Source organism: Ovis canadensis, chromosome 1 (genome assembly GCF_042477335.2).
Source record: "Ovis canadensis isolate MfBH-ARS-UI-01 breed Bighorn chromosome 1, ARS-UI_OviCan_v2, whole genome shotgun sequence".
NCBI lineage: Eukaryota > Metazoa > Chordata > Mammalia > Artiodactyla > Bovidae > Ovis > Ovis canadensis.
Window position 1 is genome coordinate 188,937,217 of NC_091245.1, and position 15,569 is coordinate 188,952,785.

General features: G+C 34.6%; 1 protein-coding gene across 2 annotated transcripts in view; it reads left to right on the forward strand.

Moving 5' to 3' along the window:
- The window catches only part of STXBP5L (syntaxin binding protein 5L), a 324,426-nt gene that overhangs the window by 74,194 nt on the left and 234,663 nt on the right, over window positions 1-15,569 (forward strand). For both annotated transcript variants that reach the window (XM_069554728.1, XM_069554732.1), the window contains exons 4-5: window positions 6,719-6,800; window positions 10,449-10,549. In XM_069554728.1, the coding sequence (XP_069410829.1) occupies window positions 6,719-6,800; window positions 10,449-10,549 (183 nt within the window). The remainder of the gene's footprint in view (window positions 1-6,718; window positions 6,801-10,448; window positions 10,550-15,569) is intronic.

Sequence of the window (15,569 nt, forward strand, 5' to 3'; positions counted from 1 at the left end):
CCAGGAATTTGTTCATGTCTTCTATATTATCTAATTTGTTGGCATATAAATTGTTTATAATATCCCCTTATAATCTTTATTTTTATAAGATTTGTAGTCACATTTTTAATTCCTGACTAATTACTTGTATATTCTCTTTTTTTAAGGTTGGTGCAGCTAAATGAATTTTGCTGATTTTTTTTTGAAGAACCAACTTTTGCTTTCATTGATTTTGTTTATTGTTTTATTTTCCATTTTATTTATATCAGCTCATCTTTTTAATTTCCTTTCTTCTGATTGCTTGGGTTTAGTTTTCTCTGCTTTTATTGTTTCTCATAATGCAATTTTAGGTTACTGAATTGAGATTTTGTTTGTGTCTGTAGATGCTTATAGCTCTTAATTTGTATCTGAGAACTGCTTTATCCCCTAAGGTTTATTATGTTGTGTTTTAATTTAAAAAAATGTTGAAATATAGGTGTTTTGCAATGTTGTGTTAGTTTCTGCTGTACAGCAAAGTGAACCAGCTATTTGTATACATATATCTCCTCTCTTTTGTTCAGTGTCATATGTATATGTTTTCTATCTGTTTTTCTTTCTGTAGTTAATTTCTAGGGTTTTTTTTTTTAGAAAAAATTCTTGGTGTATTTTTATCCTTTTAAATTTGTTTAGACATGTTTTGTGACATAGCGTGCAGTATGTCCTGGAGAATGTTTTATATGCACTTAAAGGATGTATAGTCTGCTGTTAGGGGATGTAAGTCCTCTGGATGCCTATTAAGTTCAATTGGTCTAATGTGTCATTTAAGACTACTGTTTCTTTAGTATTTTTTTCCTGGATACTCTTGTTTATTGATATAAGAGGCTGTTCAAATCCTCTACTATTATTGTATTATTGTCAGTTTCTTCCTTTATATCTGTCAATATTTGCTTCATATACTTATGTGCCATTATATTAGCAGTATGTGTGTTAATGAATGTTATATCCTCTTGTATTGATCCTTCTATCATTGTGTAGTTGCTGAGTTGTGTTGAATGCTTTGCAACCCTGTGAACTGTAGCCTGCCATGCTCCCCTGTCCATGGGATTCTCCAGGCAAGAATACTGGACTGGGTTGCTGTTTCCTCCTCCAGAATTAACCTAATACATCATGATAAATATTGCTCTTTAAAGAGCAAATTATTTTCTTATTTACAGTTTTTTGCTAAAGATCTGCTCTATAAAAATAATTTATTTTCTCTATATTTTCCTGCTACAGTAATGCCAAAACATATCTATAGTATCGTCAAACCTCAGGTGTTAATAGCATATTATTCTGTTTGAGTTGGAACACTGCTTCACATAGTCAACATGTTTTTTTAAGACACTCTAAGAACTCTCAAGGACAGTAAAAGAAAAACATTACTGTTGCCTACAGATCTTTCAGGTATTTTTCCCCTCAAATTTTTCTAAATTAAACGTTGTGATAACTGGTTTTTCTTTGTCTTCCATGGTACAGTCTTTAAGTTATTTTTCTTTTACTTTGAGCCACTCCTTCGTTTTCAACTTGATGAGCAGGCAGGCTTTTCATTTCCACGGAAAAGAATTCCTACGGCTGCGGGTAGGCATTCTTATTCCACCAGTCTTTTGTTGTGCTTTTGGACCCAGTGACTTAGGTGAAAAAGTACAACGGATTCTTCCATGATGGATATAATATGATAATAAGAAACTGGGATCTAACAGGACCCAGGGAACTGAGAAGCTGGAAGGCACACCAGGAAGGTTGCAGTGTGTTTTATGCAAATTTTATGCTGCCCTAGTAACTTTTCCATCAGAGGTTTTGTAGATCAAGAGTGAAGAATCTGCTGCATGAGACAAGTAGGAACCCTCCTGCAAGCTACGTAATTTTCTTAGAATTATATAATGCTTTTTTTTTCCCTTTGTGGTAGACCTTGTCTGATATGCATATTCCTACCCCAGCTTTCTTTTTTCATTTGTATGAATGTTTTTTACCTATTCCCTCACTTTCAGTCTATGTGTGCATTTAGCTCTGAAATGAGTCTCTTATAGGCAGGATATAGATGTGTCCTTTTTTGTTTTTAAATACAGTCAGCCACCTTATATCTTTTGACTTGAGCATTTAATCTATTAACATATAAAGTGATTATTGATTGGCATCTATTTATTGACATTTTGTTTCTTGTTTTTTGTTTTATGATTCTGCTCTTTTCTTGCCCTGTGGTTCAGTGATTTTTTTTTAGTGTCATGCTTGTGTGCCTTTCTCTCTTGTTTTTGTGAATCTGTTGTATGTTTTTGATTTGTAGTTAACATGGGATTTATATATGTTGATCTATATGTCAACTTGTTACACAGTGGTAGTCATTTAAGCTTAAACACATTCTAAATGATCTACATATTTTACTTCCTTCCCCCCTGTTTTTGTTTTTGATGACATATTTTACACCTTCATATTTATCCCTTAATTGTTTCTTGTACTTGATTTTACAATTTTTGTCTTTTAATCTTCACATTATCTTTTTAAAGTGGTTGATTCATAGACTTCACTATATATTTGCCTTTATTAGTAAGATTTTTCCTTTCCTATGATTTCTTACTTCTTACCATAGCCATTTCTTTTCTACATAGGGAAGACTCTAGCATCTCTTTTAGGGTCTATTTAGTATTGAACTCTTAGTCTTTGCTTGTCAGAGAAAGTGTTTTTATCTCTCTTCCATTTCTAAATGATAATCTTGTGGAATAGAGTATCCCAGGTTGTAGGCTTTCCCCTTTAAACTCTTTAAATATATCATGCCACTCCCATCTGGTCTGCAGAATCTGTAGAAAAATCAGCTGATAGCCTTATGGTGTTCCCTTGTATGTGACTTTTTGTTTTTCATTTGCTGCCTTTACAATTATCTCTTTAATTGTAAGTTTTTCCATTTTAGTTATGATATCTCTTGGTGCAGGTCCCTTTGATTCATTTTGTTTGGGGTCCTCTGTGCCTCCTATATCTGGATGTCTGTTTCCTTCTTCAGGCTCTAGAAATTTTTAGCCACAATTTCATCAAACACATTTTAAACTCCTTTCTCTATCTTTACTTCTTGGACCCCTGTAATGTGAATGTTACTATGAATGCTTGATGTTGGCTCAGTGATCCCTTAAACTGTCCTTACCTTAAAAATTTTTTCTTTTTCCTGTTATGATTGGGTGATTTCCATTATTCTGTCTCACAGATTTGCATGTGCATTTTTCTTTGTCACCTAGTCTGTTAATTCCCTCTAGTATGTTTTTCATTCCAGTTGTTATCTTTTTAAAAAATATAAATTGATTTATTTTAATTGGAGGCTAATTACTTTATAATATTATATTGGTTTCTTTTTCTCTGACTGGTTCTTTTTTATATTTTCTAGTTCCTTGTTTAAATTCTCACTGTATTCATCTATTCTTTTTTCAAGTTCAGGTCAGTTCAGTTCAGTTGCTCAGTTGTATCCAACTCTTTGTGACCCTGTGGACTGCCGCACACCAGGCTTCCCTGTCCACTACGATCTCCCAAAGCTTGCCCAAACTCACATCCATCGAGTCAGTGATGCCATCCAACTATGTCATCCTCTGTTGTCCACTTCTCCTCCTGCCTTCAATCTTTCCCAGCATCAGGGTCTTTTCAGATGAATCAGTTCTTTGTATCAGGTGGCCAAAGTATTGGAGCTTTAGCTACAGCATCAGTCCTTCCAATGAATATTCAGGACTGATTTCCTTTAGGATTGACTGGTTTGATCTCTTTACAGTCCAAGGGACTCTCAAGAATCTTCGCCAACACCACAGTTCAAAAGCATCAATTCTTCGGTGCTCAGCTTTCTTTATGATCCAACTCTCACATCCATACATGACTACTGGAAAAACCATAGCTTTGACTAGATGGACCTTTGTCAGGAAAATAATGTCTCTGCTTTTTAATATGCTGTCTAGGTTGGTCATAGCTTTTCTTCCAAGGAGCAAACATCTTTTAATTTCATGGCTGCACTCGCCATCTGCAGTGATTTTGGAGCCCAAGAAAATAAAGTCTCTCACTGTTTCTATTGTTTCCCCATCTATTTGCCATGAGGCAATGGGACCAGATGCCATGATCTTGGTTTTTTGAATGTTGAGTTTTAAGCCAGCTTTTTCACTCTGTTCTTTTACTTTCATCAAGATGCTCTTTAGTTCCTCTTTGCTTTCTGCCATAAGGGTGGTGTCATCTGCATGCGTATCTGAGGTTATTCATATTTCTCCTAGCAATCTTAATTCTGCCTTGTGCTTCATCCAGTCCAGCATTTTGCATGATGTACTCTGCATATAGGTTAAATAAGCAGGGTGACAGCCTCGAAGTACTCCTTTCCCAATTTGGAACCAGTCTGTTGTCCCATGTCCCATTCTAACTGTTGTTTTTTGACTTGCATACTACTTCTCAGGAGGCAGGTAAGGCTGTCCAGTATTCCAATCTCTTGAAAAATTTTCCACAGTTTGTTGTGATCTACACAGTCAAAGGCTTTGGCGTAGTCAATTAAGCAGATGTTTTTCTGGAATTCTCTTGTTTTTTCTATGATCCAACAGAATTGGCAATTTAATCTCTGGTTCCTCTGCCTTTTCTAAATCGAGCTTGAATATCTGGAAGTTCTCTAGTCTTTCCCATTCTATTGTTTTCCTCTGTTTCCTTGCATTGATCACTTAGGACGACTTTCTTATCTCCTCTTGCTATTGTTTGGAAGTCTGCAGGTTTTTAAAGCCATTCAGGAGACTCATCTTCTTGATTCCAACATGATGACTGGGATGCCCAAACCCCTTATTCCTCAGGGAGAACCTCCCAACCTGTGATATCCCCTTCTATTTTTGTGCTTCCTGCTAGGCACTGGTCCTGATCACTTTGCCTTCCTCACTACCTGACTCTATGTGGATCTTTCTTTACACCCTTGATTGTAAAAGAACCTTTCTGCCAGTCTCTAGTTTATTTTTAGCAAGCCTCACATGTAGATCTATTTTTGATGTATCCAACAGGAGGAGGTGAGCTCAATGTCTCCTACACCACCATTTTGATCTCTCTCCATTTCTTTTATTTAATGTATTTTGTTTTCCTGATTTTGTTCAGTTCTTTCTCTGTGTTTTCTTGCATTTCGTACAGTTTAAGATGATTATTTTACACATTCTTTGTCAGGCAGATCATAAATCTCCATTTCTTTGGAACCAGTTACTAGAGCTCTATTACTTTCCTTTGGTGGTGTCACATTTGCATAATTCTCTGTTGTCTGTGTAGCCTTACAGTGGTGTCTGAGCATTTGTGGAAGCAAACACCTCTTCCAGTCTTTACAAACTGGTTTCATGAGATAAAAATCTGCTGTCTGTTTCCTGAGCTGATAGGATTACATCCATAATTGCTGTTGTGAAGCATACATGGGAGGCAGTTTTTGCTGGGTCTACAGTGGCATCTACAATTTGTGGTCTTGTTACTGGGTCTTGGGCTGGTATGGATGGATCCTTTCTGGTCCCTGGGTGGATGTGACTGCCTGTTGTACCTTGTTCAGTAGGGTAGGACTGGGACAAGAGTCAGCTTTAGGGTCCATGTGTGGGTCTTCAGCCAACAGGTCCTTGTGCTAGGGATGTTTATGGTGTATTGGGCCCTGTCAGAATTTCTGAGAGTATAGACAGGAGGCTGTCCTGTTGGGTATATTTGGTAGCAGGGCTGTTCACAGACTGCTGTTGGGAGGGAGTGGGATTCGGTGTAGGGCCTCCAAGTAGGAGTGTTTCCTACTGGGACACTGGTCATTCAGGATTGTTGTAGACTGGCAGACTATGGATATGAGGTAGCTGGAGTCATATATAGGGGCTTATATAGAGAGAGTCATATATAGTTTTTGTTTTTTTTTTTTTTTTTTCAGAAACTCCAAGGGACAGAGACAGGAGTATCTCCTGTCTAGTCTTTGTGTCAGCAGAAATTCTAGCATACTGTGGCAGTGAAGGGGCTTGAGCTGAGTATAAATCTTTTTTAGGATCTTAGAGGGCCCAGACAAGCATGTTTCCTAAGGGGTTCCTATGTCAGCAAGATTGTTCCTAAACTGTGGCTGAGACCTGCTGGAGGTCTGTTAGGGGGCCGTTTCAGAATCAACAGTCTGATGAACTATACCTTACTTCCAGGGGCTCTCCTCCAAAGGTGGAGTGAGCTGGAGCTGGTTCAAAGGCCACTTCCTGGTCTACAGCCAGGAACAAGTTCTTGATTTTGCCTGTTAACCTGATACATGGATGAATATGACTCCTCTGGATCTCTTGACATATGGGATTGCTGGTGACAGACCCAGAGCCAAATGGGATTGTAGCTAAGTTCTCAGGGGAACAGAGCTATTTCTGTTTCTATAGCTGAGGCCACAGTCAGTGAGTCAGCTGCCTAGAGGCAGTTCTGTCTCCTCAGTGGAGAAAATGGACTGCACCTTCATAACCTCCAACCTGGATCCTGAAGCTCCTGAGAATGCACTTTGGTCTGTGCATGCAGAGGCAAAATTATTGTTGTTGAAGGGGGTTGATGTGTGAGGGACATTTTATTCAACCATTTTGCTGACAAACAATGTTGTATAATATACTTTCCATTAACTAAGACCATGATTTTTCAACCCTCTATTTATAAAAATAAAGGTAAATAATAAGCCAAATGTTGGGTGCTAAGTAGGTTAGTTTTTTTCTTTACACATGAATATTGATGCTAATTAAAATGTTAGAATCCTTGACCTTTATTATTTTAGACTTGGAAGACCTGGTGTTGATTGTTATTGTCAACATGAAAGTGGTGCGGCTGTCCTGCAGCTCCAGTTCTTAATCAATGAGGTAAGATCTTCTTGAATATTTATATCTCACACACATTGTGTAATTGTTTAAATAGTATTTTTCTACATGCTTAAAGATATATACATATGAAATATTCATGGTGACATTTTTCTTTAAAGACTGCACTCCTGTATTTGTTAATTTATTAAATTTTAAAGGAGAAAATTTGTATTACCAGAAGATCCTGTTATTGTGATTGTGTAGCATAATTTGTAGATAAGTTGTTTAAGTGGTTTTAAAACAATTACTAAAATCTTTTGATTGCCATACTGACCATTAAACTTTCCCTCTACATTCTCCTGTCACCAGTTGTTTATTCACCTAGTGTTAATTTTCATGTTTTGTCTTTATCTTCCATAAATAATCTTTTCAGTTTTATAATTTGAATGCATTTGTCTGTATCTTTATAATCATTTATTGGCATATGAGTGCATAGCTATTTTGACAATTGACTGCCTACCCTATTCCTATTTTTATAGACCTATGGTGATAAGGAACTCCCTAAAGACAAAGTTTGTAAATCTCAGAAAGTGTAGTTGAAGGCTGCTTAAGGCCTTCTTGACTCATATTTTTACAATGAATCTTTTAGTTAGTTAGTTAATTCAGTCGCTCAGTTGTGTCTGACTCTTTGTGACCCCATGAATCGCAGCACGCCAGGCCTCTCTGTCCATCACCAACTCCCAGAGTTCACTCAAACTCACGTCCATCGAGTCAGTGATGCCATCCAGCCATCTCATCCTCTGTCGTCCCCTTCTCCTCCTGCCCCCAATCCCTCACAGCATCAGAGTCTTTTCCAATGAGTCAACTCTTCACATGAGGTGGGCAAAGTGCTGGAGTTTCAGCTTTAGCATCATTCCTTCTAAAGAACACCCAGGGCTGATCTCCTTTAGAACTGACTGGTTGTAGTCTAGAACTCTTCTATGTTAAGTGAGTTAGTCAATACAAAAATGTTTTAAGAGTTTATGCCACACCAAATTTGAGCACTTAGCAGAGTGGGCTCAGTATGTTGAAAGAAAAACATGAGGTATCATTCGTCATTTTCTTATGGCATAAATGATGATCTTTTATTTGACAACTCTATGTATTTGCATATATATATATATCTTTCTAAGAATTTTTACTCATAAACATGGTTAAAATATTTCATATAGCTTTGTATCAGTGAAAAATTGAATAAAAATATGAAAAATTTATGATACTGAAACATGTCCACGTTTCACTTTTCTTGACTCAAAAATCTTTCTCAGAAGGCTGTGAGATTCTTCTTATTGACAGACCTAGCATATTTCATGTGGTAGGCATATTTGCTATGGGGTACCAAAATGAGAGAGGGAAATAAAGAAGAGCAGGGAAAAGATTTTTTAAAATATTTTATTGTAATAGCTAGTCATTAGTATCTAGAATGACAGCCTTTTTGAAATCTCAGTGTTACACTGTAGCTCCCAGAGCAAACTGTGGGAGATGGTGAAGGACCAGGGAAGCCTGGTGTACAGGTTTGTACAACAACTTTGTAGCTCCTAGTTGAAAGATCTCAGTCCTTTGCCTTCTGTATAGATGTTTACTGGTAAGCATAAATTGTTTCCAAGTGATTTTCTCTGGGTCCTGTCCTCTGAGAATTCTCTTCAAGGCCTTAAATTTGCCTCTGTGCTGCTATATAACTAAGAATAAATAAAGACAAGCCTTCAAAACTGACGAGCCTGCCAGTGTTTATGTTGTCTATCCTGAACTACTCACCTTGATCTGCCTTTAAATTCAATTTCTGGACCTTTTCCCAAACTTCCCAGCCTCTGACCTCATGACACATGTTTTTATTCAATTTTTAATCTTCATAGGTCTTCATTAGCAGTGCTTCTTATAGATTTGTTTTTGTAAATGAGTCCTAGACACCCTGCTGATGGGTGTTATGTCTCTGCTGGCACTGTTACGTTCAGAGGTTCTGTTTACTTCCTTTAAATGCTGTTATCTCCTAGTTTTATCATAGTATTATTAAAACTGACTTCCTTCCTATATTATATATTCAGCTATTACACTAAGGTATTATTAAACATCTGCTGGTTTATTTTACTTTCATTGCCTTTGGCATAGTATATATGTTTTGTATAGCACGAACTATATTTTATTAATTTCATGTATCATGAAATGATATTATATTTTATTCATTTTAAAAAATTATAGCTCATCAAGTACTTCTAAGAAATCCTAATAATTTTCTAGTTGGAATATGTGAAGTATTTGAGAACAGCTTACAAATAAAGCAAGCATACAAAGACAAAAATCCTCAAGGCATGTATAGGATTCATTTTATTGCATGGAGTGTAATTACCTGTGAGATTATGTTAAAATATATGTATCAATGTATACCTCTTTGAATATGTGTAATTTACATATTTATATACAAATATGCAAATTACATTTTAAAACATTTTAATGGTTATACTCTGTTATGATTTTTGTTTTAAAAGCTATTTTTCTCTGAGACTAAAATCATAGTTATATATTGATTAGTGTCAAGAGAACTATCATAAGACACATGAGCATCTGTTTGTCTTAGGAATTGTTATGGAAGTGTCATTTAGATTCCTCTATTCATTAATTCCTAAAGAAGAAATAAAGTCTAGGAATTTCAGTATAGCTCTTACTAGCATTTACATGGGCTAATCATTTTGATATCTGTGGTTGAGTTAGTAAACTATGAAAGGTTACTTGTAACACAGTACTTTGAAAAATATAAGAATTTTAGATATCTCAGGACTACCATGATTGTGCAAGATCAGTTTTACAGAACACACTCAGTAGTCTAGAGTAGCTTTAGGCTCTGACATAGGGCAAGCACTGACATTTTTTTGCTGGGAAATTCATAATGGCAAAAGTTCTGACATAGTTTTAAGATGATCTTAATTAACTCTGAAATAAGTAGTTTAAATATAAGAAGTCATACATGGCAGCTAGTTCTGCCCATGTTGTGTCTGCCATACTAATAGGTAGAACCCATCCTATTTTAAATATTTGAAGTAGGATTCATTTGTATTTGGAGGCTTTGTATAAAAAGACTCTTATTATTTTTGTAGTTATACTGAATTCTAGTTGGAAAAATGTTTACTTTTACTACAGATGTTTTCTTTTGTCACAGATGACTCTTCTTGAACTATGAAGACAAATTATATTAAGTATACTTTTTAGGAAGAATATGTACATCTCAACAGTATAGAAAATTTTTAGAAATGGTGAATTTTTATGTGATTAGATTGCAGTTTTAAAACTGAATTGGATATTTGCTTCTCTGTAGAGCTACATGATATATATGTAAATAGTAGAAACAAAAAGGAATAGCTTTTCACAAAGAAAATATAAGAAATCTTTAATAGTTACAATGATGCTTATAATAATAATAATCCCTCTATTGATAAATGCATATTCCTTGAGCTAATTATTCTCACCAATCCATATATGGTAGTTTACCTGCTTCTTCTACTCTAGCATTCTTAGGCTTCCTGACTGAAGTATGTTCATTGTCCTTCCTTGTATTTCTACATATATAAATACAAATAGCTTAAAGAGCAGTGAAAAATTCATTACATTAGTTTAGGTTTTGCTTCACAAAAAACATAAATTAAGTAAATCACTCATTTTGTCTTCATTTTGTTCCAGGGCGCTTTGGTCAGTGCAGGTTCAGATGATACACTTCACTTGTGGAACCTTAGACAAAAAAGGCCAGCTATTCTTCATTCTCTCAAATTTAACAGAGAACGGTAAGAATGTAAGAGTTACACAGTTTCTTAATGTATAAGAAAATGATTTGCTGAATGGGTTTCAGGTTAATTTTTGAAAAATATTTTAAAATAATTTTAATAGCACTAAAAAATATATATGCTTGCTTTTATAGTAGTTTATTTACATAGAAAATTCACTGATATAGGTTCAGTCATCTTCTAGTGGAGAACTCCTAGCATTCTTCTCTTTATAAACCAGGACTTCAGCAATGGGTGATACGTTCTTTCTTAGGCCAGGGTGCCGAAAATCAGACCTAAAATTTAAAAGTCAAGTAAATACTGAATGTATTTCTATACTTTTTGATCTTGGAAGTTACCTCCTACACTTTCATTTTTTTTGCTTAAATTTTTTTTTACCTTAAAAAATATCAGACAGAGATTTTAGACATCCAAAATTGTTGGTACTAGGTGTTGAGCAACAGTATACATTCAAGATTAACATTTTCAGAGATGATTTATTGATCAGAATTCAAATTCTTCCATTTTAGAGTGAAATAATAATTGGAAAAAAATTGAAAGATATGGGGCAATTATTAGAACAGATATGGAAGAATTATTAGATTTTATTTGAAACTGTACAAAATTTTAATGTTTCTAGTCTTTGTTTTAACCAGAGCTAGAATATCACAGACATCTACTTAGCTGATAATCCATCTCAAGATGAAGTAAAATTTGTATTTTATTAACCATCTCTGTTATTTAACTATCAAATGATTTTATTATTTTTATTATTATTTGGGAAGCAGCAGGCTTTTTGCAGTGATTATGAAGGGCTAGAACAGGAAAATTTGATATTAATGAAAGAGAAATCTCTGAGAGATCAATTTATACAAATTAGCAAGTGCTAGTCACAACTGAGGTAGGTAGATAATAGAGACAGTCACTGCTGAGAACTCAAGAAAGTACTTATTTTATTTTGTTGGATGGTTATAGTTCATATGGAATCATCACTATATAGGCAGAGCCTAATGAAGTAAATGTGTGTTTATAGGTTTGATGAGAAGAAACAATGGCATCTATACAGACATTCTTTTTTCTACCTGGAACTTTTTCTTCTCATTTGCATATTACTTAACCTTCAATGTTCTGAGTAATATTCATGAGTATTCTATCCACAGTATTTTGGAATCAGCATCAATGAAAGTTTTTATTATATCCAGTATTTTTTTGAGTGGAGAAAATTTCTGTTTTAGCTATTTGCTAAAACTAGGTAGAACTTCTTTCTTCATATCGATCTAATTTTGGTTTATCTTAAATTTTAATATAAGTAATGTAGCAGAAATTAATACATGATATGAAAAACTGAAAGATTAGTCAAGAGTTGTTATACGTTTCCTTGTATCTTTACTGCTAAAAATAGTACCTACTCAGGTATTGCCCTGTTGATTTTATCTCTTTCTCTGCTTGTAGCATTTTTTGTTTGTCAATATTTTGAGTAGATCTGGCCCTACAATTTTGTGTAGATAAGCAGAATGAGTTTTTTCCCCCTTACAACTGGATTGTTGAAGGAAATGTTCTGTTTCCTTTTAAAGCCATTTTGGGGAGAAGAAATGATTGATGATGATGATTTCTAATTATAATTTTATTAACTCAATCGAGGTGTATTTAACTGGTAGCAATGTAAAAGCAAGCTGACAGATTCTGGACAAATTTAAACACTGGGAACTTTGTAGGCATTACCTATATTTTAAATTAACTTTTATTGGAATATAGTTGCTTTACCAATGTTGTGTTAGTTTCTGCTGTACATCAAAGCGAATCTGTTATATGTATACATGTATCACTTCTTTTTTAGATTTCCTTCCCATTTAGGTCACCACAAAGCATAGAGTAGAGCTCCCTTTGCTAAACAGTAGGTTCTAATTAGTTATCTATTTTATGCATAGTAGTGTGTATATCAGAGAAGGCAATGGCACCCCACTCCAGTATTCTTGCCTGGAAAATCCCTTGGAGGGAGGAGCCTGGTAGGCTGCAGTCCATGAGGTTGCTAAGAGTCGGACAGGACTGAGCGACTTCACTTTCACTTTTCACTTTCATGCATTGGAGAAGGAAATGGCAACCCACTCCAGTGTTCTTGCCTGGAGAATCCCAGGGACAGAGGAGCCTGGTAGGAGGCCGTCTATGGGGTCACACAGAGGTGGACACGACTGACACGACTTAGCAGCAGCAGCAGCAGCAGTGTGTATATGTCAATCCAAACTCCCAATTCATCGCAACACCCCTTCCCCTTGGTATCTCTAAGTTTGTTCTCTACATATGTCTCTCTCTTTCTGGTTTGCAAATGAGTTTATCTATACCATTTTTCTAGATTCCACATGTAAGTGACTTTACGTGATGTTTGTTTTTCTTCTTCTGATTTACTTCACTCTGTATGACAATCTCCAGATCTATCCACGTCTCTGCAAATGGACTATTTAGTTCCATTTTATGGCTAAGTAACAGTCCACTGTCTATATGTACCACATCTTCTTTAACCAGTCTTCTGTTGATGAACTTTTAGGTTGCTTCTGTTTCCTGGCTATTGTAAATAGTGCTGCAGTGAACATTGGGGTGCATGTATCTTTTTGAATTATGATTTTCTCTGGATTATATGCTCAGAAGTGGGATAGCTGGGTCATAAGGCAGTTTTGTTTGTAGATTTTTGAGGACCATCCATACAGTTCTCTATAGTGGCTATACTGATTTACATTCCCACCAACAGTTCCCTTTTCTCCACATTCTCTCCAGCATTTATTATTTGTGACTTTTTGATGATGGCCATTTTGATCAGTGTGAGATGATAGATCATTGTAGTTTTGATTTGAATTTCTTTAATCTTAATAATTAGTAATGTTGAGCATCTTTTTATGTATTTGTTGGCCATCTTTATGTCTTCTTTGGAGAAATGTCTATTTAGATCTGTGCAATTTTTCATTGGGTTATCATTTTTTTATATTGAGCTACATGAGCTGTTTATATATTTTGGAGATTAATCCCTTGTTGGTTGCTTCATTTGCAAATGTTTTCTCCCATTTTGAGGGCTGTCTTTTTGTTTTGTTTATGGCTTCTTTTGCCATATAAAAGCCTTTAAGTTTAATTAGGTCCCATTTTTTTGTTGTTGTTATTTTCATTACTCTAGACGGTAGTTCAAAAAAGATCTTGCTGCAATTTATGTTAAAAGTGTTCTGCTTGTGTTTTCCTCTAAGACTTTTATAGTGTCTGGCCTTGAATTTAGGTCTTAAATCCATTTTGAGTTTGTTTTTGTGTATAGTGTTAAGTGTAATTTCATTCTTTTACATGTAACTATCTGGGGTTGCCTATTTTAATGCTTACAAAAACTTATTTATCATTTTGAGAGAGATAAACTATCTTAACATTGAGAATAATCATTAATGTCACTATTTATTGTGGAGAGAATAAAAATCCTTAAATGTATGGTGAAGGCAAGGCTTAAGTCAGCAAAGAAGAATTTAAACAAGCATCTTTGGGAACTCTAAGCCCTCCTAAATAGGCCATTTAACTATGTAAATTTCTATATACCTGTCAACTGAAAGACAGATATACAGTGTGAGAGTTGTGAGTGAAGTTTTATTGAGTGTCTTACTGGGAACTATATGGCCTGGAAGATAGCTTCTCAGAAAGCTTTGAGGAACTGCTGCAAAAATGGTACTGAGGAACCAGTATCTATATTAATTTTTTTCACTGGGAGAAACATAGAGTCAGGCATGAAAGATTATTGCTAATCAAAAAGAGAAGACATCTTAAGTTAATGATGTAAGTGCTTCTCTATGTATGGGAAGATGTAAGAATCTGGGACCATTGAAATTCTTTTTTAGATAGGAATCTTAACTGTCTTTGGGCCATATATCCAAAACAGAATACTGCATCCTGTTTTTCTCTCCTGAATTCCCCTCTGGGTGTACTTGCAATGAGTTGTTGCAGCTTAATCCTTGTATGACTGGAATGTTGGGCAACATTCTTTCATATCTTTATGCTTATGTAATATACATATATACATATTTAGTTTGTATAGTTTGTAAATTTTAGTGTGTTTTTATTTATTTTTTAAATAGAGCACCTTCAATCTTTGGTTTTATAATCTTTGAAGGTGGCAACCAGGCTTAAATTGTTGATGATCCTTGGGTCCCCTCATATCTGACTTTATAAACCTACATATGGAAGAAAAACTTTTTATTTCTGTGATGTATGATCTGAAAAATGAATAAAATCAAGCATTCACCTTTTAAGGCATATTAACAGTCATTGCTATCACTGATCATAAATTGTGTAACATTGGGGAAAGCCTAGAATTATTTTATATGATTCTCAAGTAAAATTCAACAGGGAGACTATGATATACAGATCATAAAGTATTTGTACTTATTATATCAGTTTCTTTTTCTATCTGTGGTATTCTGATAATTAAAACATCAAAACATTTCTAAGTATTATTAGTTAAATTTCCAGGAAGAAATATTTTGTTAAGAACCTTTTTTATGAAATCTCTAGCAAACTTGACCCATCAATGTTGGCTTTGGGAACTATTTATAGCCCAAATTTTAAAAACTGCATTGCTTTATAAATATAATATGAATTATTTCTCCTTAAAATTTTTCTTAAGTTATTAACATTTGCCTGGTTAGACATTCAAAGATAAAAAACATATGTACAGTGAAGGATTTTCTTCCTTACATATAAGCAAATGTATATGTAATGTAATTTTTTATTTTATGTATTTATAGACAAATATGAAAGTATCATACATTTCTGTTCACAGGTTGTAACATGCAAACAGTTTTGTACCTAATTTTCTCTATATATATTCTCAAGACCATTCCTTAACAACACATAAAATGTTTCCTTATTCTTTTCTTGTGTGTGTATGCAAATATTACCAAACTATCAAGACTGTGTAAATATTAATTGTATACCTCAAAATAATTTTACATTCATGTAACAACTCAGTTCAAGAAAGAGAAAATTACTAAAACCACAGAAATCCCTCTGTGTTAAATAATTA